Below are 13,332 nucleotides of genomic sequence, written 5' to 3' on the forward strand. Positions count from 1 at the left end.
CTAGAGAGAGTTGGTCCTGTGGACAGATTCCCAGATCACATAACAGTGGGTTAAATAGAGCCAGTTCCCAGTTTGGAACACATTAAAAGTTGGATTAGGCAGCTAAATGAGTGCACATAATTGGAGATCCTTAAACAACATATGAGTGATGAATACTGAATCACATTTAGAACATCTGAAGTGTAGATCTATGTTCATTTTGTTCAAAATTGAAGGAAAATAGTAAAAAGTTCATGCAGCATGAAGTACTATATTTACTTTTAAGTGTTGCACACAGGTTGCAAAGGGGTATTCAAGTGCTTCTGCCACTGATTATCCTTAGGAGGAACTGTAAGATCGTGACTCCAGAGTACAGAATTTGGGGTATACCCTTTCCAGCATTCCTCAACAGAAAAGTTGTATGTTATAGACAAAAGCTAATTTGGGTTATGTCGCGATCTGAATTTTTCTTCTACATCATTCTTTGCCAGCTGTGGAGTCTCTCCAATGTCTAGGAAGTGTTTAACTTGTAGAAATCCAGAGATTAAACTTTATTCTAAGCAGTTCAAAGTTCAGTAATGTTATACCCTGGAAAAGGTCTCCAATAGTCAACAGGATTTTAGCATCCCTTCGTTGAAACGTGGTGTCTTCTTTTCCTAGAGGAAACATACCAGATATTCCCAGGAAGTCAATGGGAATTTTGGCACTTTGTCAAGGTACCTGATTATATTTTTCTGTATTTGCAGAGGTGCCCCCTACTATAGCATGTAATCTAATCACCTGAGGGAGCCAAATGTCTTTGCCGTAAATCAGATTGCAAAGAATAAAGGGTGAGCAATGTACTGCATCAGTGCTTTGTCACGTGGGGGCTGTTTCTCTGCAGCCCAAATATATTGAATTACAGCTGTCCAGCAATAGAATTTCCAACTGGGGAAGTAAACACGTCCTTTTCTTTTTTGTCTCTGGACTCTCAACAAGCTGATTTGTGGTCTTTTTCCATACTCCATCAAAGTCTGTTATTTTAAATATCAAATAGGTAACAACAATGGAATGAATTTTAGGGACTACAACGCTCAGTGAAGCATGCTAATTTATCAAGCTGACTTGTCCAAACAGATAATGGTAAAAACAACGAGGAGTCTGGTGGCACCTTAAAGATTTAGTCTTTAAGGTGCCACAGGACTCCTTGTTGTTTTTGTGGATACAGACTAACACGGGTACTCCTTGGATAATGGTAAAGTAAATTATCTTTAAGGGTATCGCTAAACAGGAGCTGGGAAGTGAGTGTCCCAGCTCAAGTAGACATGTATATTTTCAATGCTAGCTCTGCTTGAGCTAGCATGCCAAAAAACAGCACCATGACCCTGGTGGCACAGACGGCAGCTCGGGCTAGCAGCCTGAGTACAATCCTGCCTGCCCCCTTCGGTACAGACTTGGGCAGCCAGCTCAAGCAGCCATGATCACACTATTTTTAGGTGCTAGCTCGAGCAGAGCTAGCATTTGTACACTACCCAAGTGAGAATTCCACCTCCTATCTGCTGTGTGGATGTACCCATAAGGTCCTGATGCAAGATATAAAAAAGTAGTTCTACATTTAGTATAATGTTTTGTTGAATAGTATGGAAAGAGTCTTGAAGGATAGGGGCATATAAGCATCACCTCTGACTTGGTCATATTTACATGAAAGAGCTACATGATAATGCTTTAGGCTTCTATGGACTAGTCTACTCTAGAAGCGACACATCGGTGCAGCTGCACCGATGCAGTGCATCTGGAGAAGACGTTCTATGCCGATGGAAGAGAGCTCTCCTGTTGGCATAATAAATCTATCTCCGCGAGAGACGGTAGCTATATCCTGCCAACATAGTGCTGTTCACACCAGTGCTTATAAATTACAATCACCTGTCGCTTGGGGAATGGCTTATTCTCACCCCTGAGCGACGTACGTTATACTGAAGTAAGTGGTAGTGTAGATTGGCCTAAGACTTCTTTAAGTATTAAATGGAGGCTTATGTTTCACTCTGATAAGGCAGAATGTCATTACCAAAGACCAAAATTTTATGTTTTTTCAAGTACTGGGATGTCCTGAATACCTGAAAGCCTCTGATAGCTACCACACTTTGAGACATGCAGCCTAGAGAACGAATTTAAATCTGAGATCTAGTAATCCTAAAACTCTCTTATCTATGGAAATCCTCCCACTCCATCGACATGCTCATGAACATTCTCATCTCACCGTTTTCCCAAAGTAATATACTCCAGATTCCTCTTCCCAGCTGCAGATACCCTCCGAACCTCATCTCTTCTCAAGACCAGGTACCACAATATGCACACATTTGAATGTACAGTCTGAATACGTGTAATTTGCAGATATTGGGGCACTTGGCCCTGGGATAGAAGTAAAGAGGAGTTGGGCATGGTGGGTTTGTTATTACGACCATGAGGGAAAGGGTTTAGCCACTGGTATAGTACTAACATAATTTTGTAAATCAAGGATCATATGTGGCAGTATATTAAAATTACAAGGAGTTGAATTCAGTACTCACTCAGACAAACTCACTGACTACAAAAGAAGTTTTGTCTGAATAAGAAGCACTGAAGAGGATTCACAGTCAGCTTCCAAGTCTGCCAGTGTGGTCTTTAACTGGAAAATCATGATTTTCCCTTCACACACAAACCCTTGCCACTTATCCACCAATCGTTCGAAAGGCATTCTAAAATCCTGAAACCAGAGAGAAAAAAATATGAATTTTATTATTTAACCTTGTCACCATTCAGCTATGTAGGAAAGCTCTGCTCCTTATATATATATTACACACACACACACACACACACACACACACACATAAGAACAAACTGAAGTGAATGGAGCATTAAATCTAATCATCATCAAAAGCCTGGAGGCAATCCTAAACCACATTGGGCTGTACAGCCATTCAATGGAAAAAGGCAAGCGTTATAGTTTGGTTTTTATTTGCATATGAAATATTTAACCGTATCAACTTCAGTGCAGTTACCATATACTAGATTTACACTGGTGTAACTAAGAGTAGAATTTGGCCTTACATTCCTCACTGATGCAGTCAGATACAGACAAGGGAGAAGTCTGTAAAATGAAGTGTAATATTCACTTAATTTCAGATATGCTGTCTAGTGGGAAAGCTGGCTCTTATATAGCACTGTCTGTGCTCAGAGCACTATTGCAGTCTTCATCAAATAATGAACAGAACACCCGAGAGGGATAAAAAAATTATGAGAGGGGAACTTAAAGGAAGAGGCTAAGTTCCTGGCCCAAGGTCACAAAGGACGTCCATATCAGAGATGGGATTAGAATTTGGGAGACTGATTCATAGCCTTGTGTTCAAAGCAGCAGACCACACCATATGCTGTCCTTGCTGAGGAAATTGACTTAAGATCTTTGTCTCTAACTACTAAGATTCTAATGCTACACATAATACTCCACTGAGTGAGGGAGTGGTCCTGAGGAAAAATAGTATGTAGTCATGTAACTAAAGACTGTAACATAATGCATACATATAAGGTGGTCGAATTAAAGTTGCACAGGCAACCATAAACCTGGCATTTCCTAACTTTTCAGTGTAAACTTAATGTTGTTTTTAACAGTTTGAGTAATTTTCTAGTTTTTTTTTTAAAGGAACTGAAATAATAGTTATTCCATCATGTGGCATCATATTGACACCCACATAGGTCATCAGCAGGGTGGAAACCTTTATGTCCATCACAGTGGCAGAGGTTTGTTCAACTGATAGCAGTAGTAGGTTGTCATCCTCTATGTGAACCAGCAGAGGAATGGTGAGACTCAGGAATTTTGGGTTCCACTCCAGGCTCAGGAGGGAAGTGTGCTGTAGTGGATATAGACTCTTCTACACATTTCCACCCAGCTTGACCCCTTCTGCCTCCTCCTACCCAACATGTCCTGGGTACCAAGTTATATCTCTTCCCCACCCTGGCTCCTCATTCCAGTCCCATTCTCCTCACCTAGCCAGTCTCAGTCTCCATTCCTCAGGCTTCTCATCCCAGTCTCTTTGCTCAATCATTCCCAGTCCTATCCCCATAGCCCCCAAGCTCCTTCTCACCAGTCTCCTTGCTCTACTAGTCCCAGTTCCTTCCTCCTCGCTTCTCATCCAGTCTGTTTCACCACCACCACCATGGTCTCCAGTTGCCCCCGCATACCCAGTCCCAGTCTCCATCCCTGGGCTCCTTGTCAAATCTCAGTGTCTCCCCATCTCAGCTCCTTGTCACAGTCTTTGTCCAGTCAGTCCCAATTGATCCCCTGCGCCTAGTTAGATCTGTCTCCCTTCCCCCTTCATTTCCTGTCCCCCACTCCAGTGGTTCTCAATCCCAGTCTTCCTCTCCACTCACTTCAGTCTCCAGTCCCAGTATCATCCTACAGGGTCTTTGTCTCAGCTTACTCCTCCCTTAAGACTCCACAGGTCTAGCTTTTTTTCCTTCTGTATTTGAATCAGGTTGGTTTGTCCTCCACTTCATCTGGGCTCAGCAGAGGGAGTCACTGAGCACAGGACAGACAGGCTTCCTGCTCTCAGTTCAGGTGCCTGGATGCAGCACAGCTTATAGCAGCCCAGAGCTGTAATTTCAGGCAAAGTCCTGCTCGGCCCCAAGCTGGTATATACCCAGTGCGTATGGAATCTCTGGGGTATTTAGCTGCTAAAATCTAAGAAGTCTCTTCTGAGCATGTGAGAACTATGATTTTTCAAAGGTTTATAACTTGACCAAACTTGGGAAGATTTTCATGGGTACAGCAAAATGCACAACCCTGACACAAAGGCCACCACCTGCCAAATTTCAAGTCCCTGATCCAAAACTTTTCAAACAAAATGCCAGATCGTTTTGTTTTTTAAAATGGGCAAAATGTATTTTTCCCTGGCCTCATTCTCAAATGAATGAACCATTTTGGCAGAAATACAACAAACAAACAAAAAACCCTGAAACAGATACAGCATAGAAAATTTCAGCTCAAATTGCTAAAGTTTGACAAAGTTATAAGCAACTAAAAAAGTGCTGATACCAGCTATGTCTGTAATATCAAAATTGTGGCATGAGACAAGAACTTGGTTGGAGTTATATCCTGCTAAAAACTGAAGTTTAAGCATATGCTCAAGTGTCAGTGGGGAAACTTAATGGGGGTCCCACATTAGCTAAGACACTTGAAATTGCTGAAAAAATAATGAAGATTGCTGGAAACTGGCTATACTGGTGGTACATGACAGAGCACCATCCTTGATTATTTACACTTAACTTGCTATAAGACTTTTAGCTTTCCTCACTTGATGGCTGCAAAGCCAACAAAAACACATAAAAACACTGACAAATCCTGCTGAGATTTTCATAGAACGTCTACAGTTTTTGGGGCATTACAGAGGTATCTAGTGAGCCTACCAAGGAACAGTGCAGACTCCACAACATCCTCTGGAGGAAAAGCAGCATTTAATGAAATTATTGCTCACCCATCATTCTGACTTGGAGGTAAGACAATACACTGCAACTGCTACAGTAAAAGAGGAGATGAGGGAAAGGTTAAAAAAGAGTAATGTGCCAGATATAAAGATAAAGGAGCAAGAAAACTCCCAGGGCCTTTTTCCAGCCTCAGAAACGTGACTTGCTTTGTTGTCTAAAGCTTTACAAATGTTAAGAGAATTCATTCCTGGTGAAAGGTGCCCAACTTACAACCCTGGAGGCTGAAGTCACACAGATTTAAGTATCTATGATATTTACATAACATTCGTCACCTGCACTGCATGAACACCTGGGTTTTGAAATAACTAAGAAAAAAGTGTTAGGTTTTTTTTATTTTATTTTGTAAAACCATGTGTTAATGAACTGTGGTAAAACAACAGGGTGGGCAGGGCAGTTGTAGTTCTCATACGTGTTAACGGGTCAAGGTAAAAATGGAGTAATGTGGTGAAATCACATTTTTTCCCTAGAGTGGACATACCCCAGGAGGGAAAAACTTTTCCACAATGCCTCATCAATGTACCTCAACCCAAACCCTGAGGGGCAAAAGAGTAGTTCAGGCTCCATGGTCCATTCAATCTTATTCCTCTCTAACATTCCAATAAGAGTGCCAAACAATGTCAATTACAGTGGTGGGCTTTGATACACTGCTCAGTGTTCTGGGCTATGATGTCATCTAGGGACATAGCCATCCAGCCCCTTAGAAAATTCCTACTTTGCAGAACCTATGAATCCCAGGGAAAACAGGATGAGCCATTCACTGCTTCCCACCCTCCAAGACCTAAATATATATCGAAGAGCCAATATGAAACAGAAAACAATTAAGGAGAACATTAAAGTTGATGCCAAGTTAATTTCTCTAGCAAGCAGTACAGCTAAGTTTCAACGATTTGCATTTCCACTGTACATAATTAACAGAAACATAACCTCTACCCCATACAAATACAGTGTTAAGTATGTCTCAAATGTGAGATGTACCATATACTAAGGTGCAACTGAAAGTGACAATAAAAATTTGAAAAATATAGTGCCTTGAGTCCAATAGCTGAAAGTTTGCTTAATAAATTATGATAGTATTTGAACAGTCCAGGCATTGAAGTTAACAGCATATTTTGGTGAATGGGAGGGTTATTATGCCAGTGATGGATTAAGATGTCAAGTATATGATATATAGGAAACTCTCTTAGCAACAATGGTCGAAAAAGGTTTTTGTTTTTCTAAATGAGTACTTAGATTCTACAAGAAAAAATTGTACAGAACCCATCAAAACCCTTTTTTTTTGCAACCACAATTTTCTAGTAACTCTCATAATCATTAGTAGTCCTGTCCATACTGGTATTCAGAAGTTAACAAGAGTAAAAGGGTAAGAAACAGGGCCGGCTCTAGGATTTTTGCCGCCCCAAGCAGAAACAATTTTGGCCGCCCCCCGTTTTTTTCTTACCCCACCCCCGGCCCTGCCTCAGCTCCGCCCCTTCCCCAAATCCCCAGCCCTGCCTCTTCCCCCCAGGCTCTCAAGCCTAGGAGGGAGGGGGAGAAGCGGCCCGCGCGCAGCGGACACTCAGAGTCTCCCCCTCCCTCCCAGGCTCTCAAGCCTGGGAGGGAGGGGGAGCAGCGGCGCACGAATCAGCTGTTTCGCGCACCGCGACCGCTCAGGATCTCCCCCTACCCCCCAGGTTTGAGAGCCTGGGAGGGAGGGTGAGCAGCGGTGCACAAATCAGCTGTAGCCGCAGCAGCGGAAGTGAGCTAGGGCGGCCGGGGCACATTTTTAGGGGCAGCATTCTGGCGCCGGCCATGCCGCCCCTAAAACTGTGCCGCCCCAAGCACCAGCTTGTTTTGCTGGTGCCTAGAGCCAGCCCTGGTAAGAAAGTTCTCTTCTCATGAGAGAGAAAAAGGAAAATTCAAAATTATTTGATCAATCACCAATGGAGAAAAGGCACAGTATATTAAACATACGCTACAGCAAAATGCAGCACTGCCTACCAATAGTGAGTACTTTTGCAAACCAAGGATGCCTACAGTGTAGATAGTAGACAAACCGTAGACCATTGTATCTGTGACAGATGGGCAATTTCCTGCAATAACCTTGGAAGACCTTACTGTATTAAGTTTATGTATCATTGTGATCCAGGATTTTAAGTAACCTTTCTGGGGTTGGGATATGACTTATACAAGACCTGGGAGCTCAAAAGCCTGTACTGAAAATGTGCCAAACAATTATGGAATTTTAGGACAAAAAGTGGTAAGTGGATTTCTTGGGGAATCCCTAGGGAGAAGTTAATGCAAACTCCCCACCTCCAGATATGCAAAAAAACTGGCTTCTGAAGCTATGCCCTGAGGACAGGGTCTTTGTCTGCAGATTTTTATGACTACCTGTTACAGAAGGCAACATCAAAGGCCAAGGCAATATAAAAAAAAGGCTAATCTGCCCCGCCTTCATTCTGGTTTGGGACCTAAGGGGGATGAACTTGTAACCATGATGAAAACCCAGCTGTGGGTTTTGAAGGACTAAAACCTACCAGAGCCCTAGGTTGGAGTTGGGGGTGACCTCCAGTAACTTTTTTAGCATGTGTGTATGTTTTTATTGTTTTAAGTTAAAGCATTACAGAGAAAACATATTAAGAATAAATGTGCTTGCTTAGAAGCAGCTACGTGGTAATTATAACTTGGGGCAATACACTGGTCATAACCCTTGGAGAGAAGGCAAAACACAAGCACTGGCCTTTTAGGAAGTCTGGCTGGCTGGGAGATCAGTGTAAATCAGGAAGCTGTAGAATCTTAAAAACCCCAGTCAGAAGGAAGTGAGATGTGGGTCTCTGGCCAGGAGAGGTGATATCTGGGAGCCAGAAGCCCAAAGTGGCTGCCGTTTGTGGACCATGGAAGGGGAATACAGGTGATGTTACCCTGAAATTGTGACAGTATCCTAAAATGCGTTGAGAACAACACTGATTAACTGCAAACATTTATCACTGGGGAACTCAAATAAAAAGCTGTTATTAGTCCTTTAGCAAGAAATATACAAACTTAACAAGTATGAGGTTTGTATGACTTTCTTTAAAAAAAAAAAATGCTAACTAGATGCAGCCTTCAAGGTTCCTGGTAAGTTGTTTATGAGACGCTCTGGGCCACAAGCTTTGAGATCCTTCTGTAAGGGGCTGGGGCATGAGTTCCTAGTTTTCCCTCAAAAATACTGATGCCAAATAATAGAAAAGGAAAGAACTCTACTAACCTATGTCCTGGTCCTCCTCGATACCTTGCACCAGGTATCAGGACAGGGTCATCATCACTATCATCAGTTTCTTGGAAAGCAGTGCTTCTGGTGGATGATTCTTCATGACTTGCAAGCCCTGAAGAGTCTGGCTGCGGTTGAAGTTCATGGTTTGTATTAACTGGGTTGGCATTAGACTCTGTACTTTGACTTGACCTCTCTTGTTCTTTGCTTTTTTCACTTGAAGGTCCTTCCTCTGGGTTCCTACAGATGCTGTCAAGATTGGGATCACTTTCTCCTTCTGTGCTGGTTCCAGGATGCTCAGAAATATCCTTATCTGATACAGCTAAAAGAAAAAGGCAGTCAAAATTAGCCACTGATAGTTATAGTCTACTCAGGAAGACGTTGTTATAAATGTTATAAATAAATTTTGTGTTTGGCTTGCTTTACCCTACCCTTTTTCAGCCAGACAATCATATGAAGAAATAGCAGACAAACCTGTTTCTGTTCTCTCTACAGCTTCATCTATAGTTTTCAACTCTTCAGCACCTGTGACTTCCTCATGCAATTCTTTACGGACTCCTGAAATTAAACACCAGATGATATAATCATTTCAGTAACATGAGTATACACCATAAGTCCTGCAGAACATTGAAATTGCTTCACTGTATCAAGCCACTGGTTCATGTAGTCTGGTATGCTACTTCAGGTGCCTGTATCTAATGATTCAAAGGAAGACAGAAAGACCCCATAAATCCACTTACCAATTGTTCAGTTTGGTATATCAGAGGATAAAAGTGGGGTTGGAGATTCTTTCTTTGTCCATGCTACAATTCAATACTTGATCATACAAGTATTTTAGTAGCTAATTTACTTGTAATGTTGTGAAACAGATGTGATAACTCACAGTTGTGATTACCTAGAGTTACAAAGGTTAATTAACTTATTAAAAGTTGTTCATATCTCTAGGCATTTCTTTGGAAATCCTCACTATATACTCACTGATACAGCCATTTGCTCCAAATGTCTCCTGCAGCAATGAACAGATTGACTGAATTCAGCACAATACATTTTTCTCCAATTTGCACCTTAACATTGTATGCCCCCTTTATAAGCTGCCAACTTCAACTGTCCATTTACTAAATGGATTAACATCAGAGAAAACGTTTGTTTTTTTTAAATGTAAATTTTAATGTTGTTTAAAAGGTAACAGCCCTGAATAAACAAAGTCCCCCAATTATCTAGAGTACAAATACAGCATAGACATGGTGGTACAAGCCTTCTCTACCCCACCAATGTTCTTTAATTCTGGCCTGCAAGAAACTCCTCCTCAAGGTGACAGTAAAAACTATTCACTGTTCTCCCATAACACAAAGAAATAAAGGACCAGAAGTTCAGAATTAAGAAATATACATAGCTATATGCCTCTTCAGTTGACAACTGGAATTAGTTTTGTAAAGTAAATAATTTGTTGCCTCCCTGAGCTGTTATCCATTTTGCCTTCTTGGAAATAAATGACAAAAATAATGTTCTATTAAGGTTACATTCTGCCCTCATTTCTGTATGTGTGCGACTCCCACTGAATTCAATCGTAGCCATGAGAAGAACTGGGACCTTACCATTACAGGAATAACTACGTATCTTACTTGTTTCTTCATTTTCTGGTGTTGTCTGTTCTGAGCTGTGTGTTCTTAGAGCTTCTTCGTGGCCTTCAGGTTTGCAGTGACTTCCACTCCCTCTAGAACTTGAAGTTGTGCTGCTCCTAGCAACAAAGCACATGTAAAATGGTTCAGTAATGAGGCACAGACACAAGAAGATTCCATTTTAAATCAAAGGGACAACCACAAAGTACAACATCCCTACAACATATTACTATAAGTAATTTCAAAACAAATAATACAGGTAAAGTCAGATGTTTGGAGCCAAATTTTCAGAAGTAGCTTCTAAAGTGTGGCCCACATTTTATAAAGGTGGAATTCTTAAGGGCTTGATTAAGCAAAATATATGACTTCATCTAATCTTATTTTTTGGTTGTTGTGTCCATTGCCTCGAATTACCTTTTACAAATCTTTTTCATCACTGGAACATCATGTAATAAACTACAACAAAGTTATTAAAGTAGTAAAACCCCAAATCTGTACTAAGTGAGATTTTGAGAACCAGGGCTAAAAAATTCCATGCAGATGTGTGTCATAACTTCACAAGAATTTATTCAGCCCATGGATTTGCACCATGGATTTGATGAATTAAGCATATAGCATATCAAGACAGGAACTGAAGCTTTAACATGCAGCTGTAGTAAGAAAAGGAAGAGACATGAACTAAGGTGTGTACATGAATAATCTAAGTTATCACATATTGTCTATGTTACCTTAAACCTCTCTTTTTATGTTGTAATAACCCATACATGTTTTAACCTAGACTGTAAACTTTCCAGAGCAAGGACCAGGCTTCTGCTGTGTTCTGTAAAATGCATAACTAACTTCTGGTCATGCCACAAATAATAAACTATTACAGGGACTAAAGTGGTCACCTTTAAAATATCAGAATTTAACGTAAGTTACTATTAAGTGGTATTTGAGGTCTCTTGGCAAATATTTTTTCTTTTTAAATGGGGAAAATGGCTCCTTCTCAATTAACATACAGAACTTCCTCCATGTCTTGAAAAACCTTTAGAATCGTTTTATAGATGCCCCCCGACTTACGCAATCGTTCCATTCCGGAAAGCTTTGCGTAACTCGAATTTTGCGTAAGTCAGAAACATATACCCATACGTTACGCAAAAATTTCCGCAACTCGAAAATCCTATTTCTGGCTTATGGAACTTTTTCCGTAAGTGCGAATTTGCGTAACCCGGGTCTTGCATAACCCAGGGAGCGTCTGTAGCCTTATGAAACAGAAAGTTCTTTTCCTGCTGGGGTCTCATGTTTTAACTCACCCTGCTCCTCTTCTTGCTCTCAACTTACAACAACCACAACCATAAAGCAACGAAAACCTTTCTGAGCACCATCTCAATGAAAGTGGAGGTGAATATTCAATCTTGTACCTTTTCTTTGTTTGTTGCTGGATTGAGAAAACTCACTCTTGTGGATAAGGAAGGAAACAAAGATGGGCAGAATGATTATAAGTGGGGCTTTCAGGTCTATGAGGTGAGGTAGCTAGCCTCTTATACCATTTGTTGTGCTTTCAACCATTTCTGGGCACATGCAAATCCTTGCTAGCCCTGAGAACATTCTCCTGGCTTGGGAATTTTGGGGATCAGTTCACATTGCATTAGGAATGAGCATAGCTACCATGGAGGTGCTTGGATTCTGCTCATCTTATCTGGATGGTAATTGTGGAACTCCTGTTGCTTTGCCCATTGCCTTAAGAGCCTAATATACCACCTCTGGAACATGAATTACTTGCCCCAAGAAAGGACTAGAGACGCAAGCACTTAACACTTACCATCCTGGACAATTTACACATGGTTGAGTGAGTTTGAGGTAAAGACTACTTTTAGCGAACACCCTCGAACTACTGCAGCTTCTTTTCTGCTGGTCTCCTGTTGAGCTGATCTGAGGTGATGGGGAAATGATGTGGAGTCCCAAATAATCTTGGTACCTCCATTTTCTGTTCTTTGTTGTCCTCCATAGTAGGTATTGGCAGAGTAAGGCACAACTATGCAGTAAATTAGATTGTTGAGAGACCTCACACACTGAAAGCAGCATCTAGCACACAACCATGGCTAAACTAAAGGGCCACTTATATAACGTGGTGGTGGGAACGGCAGCCAACCAATAAAGGAAGCAAGACCAAACAGGTGAATCTCTAAGAAACTGGTCAGAAACATGATAAAGTTCAGGCTCATTGCTGGAAAAGAGTTAAGACAACAAATAAGAAAAGAGGACAGAAAATAAGGAAAAAAGTTCCATCGGAGACCAGGAGATTTATGCTACTTCTTCCAGCAGCCTCTCAGAGACATAAGCTTTCTGACAACCTCTCCCTATTGGCATATCTTAGACAGACATTCCCTGACTGGCAACTCTGATTCTGGGGCCACATATGGTAGGAAAACCCTAGTAAAGGAGGGGTGAGTAGGCTTTTTCCCTGACAAACCAAGAGTTTTACTCCTGTACAACCAAAACAACTACATGAACGCTAGATTGAGTCCACTTTGCCTCATCCATCAACAAGTGTCAGGTAAATCAAACCACTACACGTGATTATGTAAGAGAAAGAAAGAACATGTGGATTTGCAGATGTCAAATGGCGTTTGTGATGCTGATTGCAAGAAAAAAGAATTTAACCTTTACACTGAGCGAAACTGATATGGAACCACAGAGGAAAAAACAAATAAAAAAAATTGTATGTAATTTTCAGAATCACTTTTCTCCCTAATTGAAGTTTGAACTGATTTTTGTGCTTTTGCCAGTTTAAAATCAGACTTTTAATGTTATTGACTGGTATAGCACCCAAAACTGTGGTCACTTTACGTCTTTAGTAACGTAATTTTAGCACATTCAATACTACCAGTCAATAAAAGTAACAAAAAAATTTATTAAAAAAAACACAACGAGGAGTCCGGTGGCACCTTAAAGACTAACAGATTTATTTGGGCATTCGTCTTTAAGGTGCCACTGGACTCCTTGTTGTTTTTTTTGTGGATACAGACT

The 13,332-nt window shown here is 41.0% G+C and overlaps 1 protein-coding gene across 5 annotated transcripts in view; it reads right to left on the reverse strand.

The window, feature by feature from the left end:
- Nucleotides 1-13,332, reverse strand: part of DCAF6 (DDB1 and CUL4 associated factor 6) — a 164,410-nt gene that overhangs the window by 22,656 nt on the left and 128,422 nt on the right. For all 5 annotated transcript variants that reach the window (XM_026659013.2, XM_026659014.2, XM_026659012.2 and 2 more), the window contains 3 exons: nucleotides 10,324-10,439; nucleotides 9,176-9,259; nucleotides 8,699-9,023 (listed from right to left, as the gene is read on the reverse strand). In XM_026659013.2, coding sequence (XP_026514798.1) covers nucleotides 8,699-9,023; nucleotides 9,176-9,259; nucleotides 10,324-10,439 — 525 coding nt within the window. The remainder of the gene's footprint in view (nucleotides 1-8,698; nucleotides 9,024-9,175; nucleotides 9,260-10,323; nucleotides 10,440-13,332) is intronic.

Source organism: Terrapene carolina, unplaced genomic scaffold (genome assembly GCF_002925995.2).
Source record: "Terrapene carolina triunguis isolate 2854851 unplaced genomic scaffold, T_m_triunguis-2.0 Scaffold558, whole genome shotgun sequence".
Classification (NCBI taxonomy): Eukaryota; Metazoa; Chordata; order Testudines; family Emydidae; genus Terrapene; species Terrapene triunguis.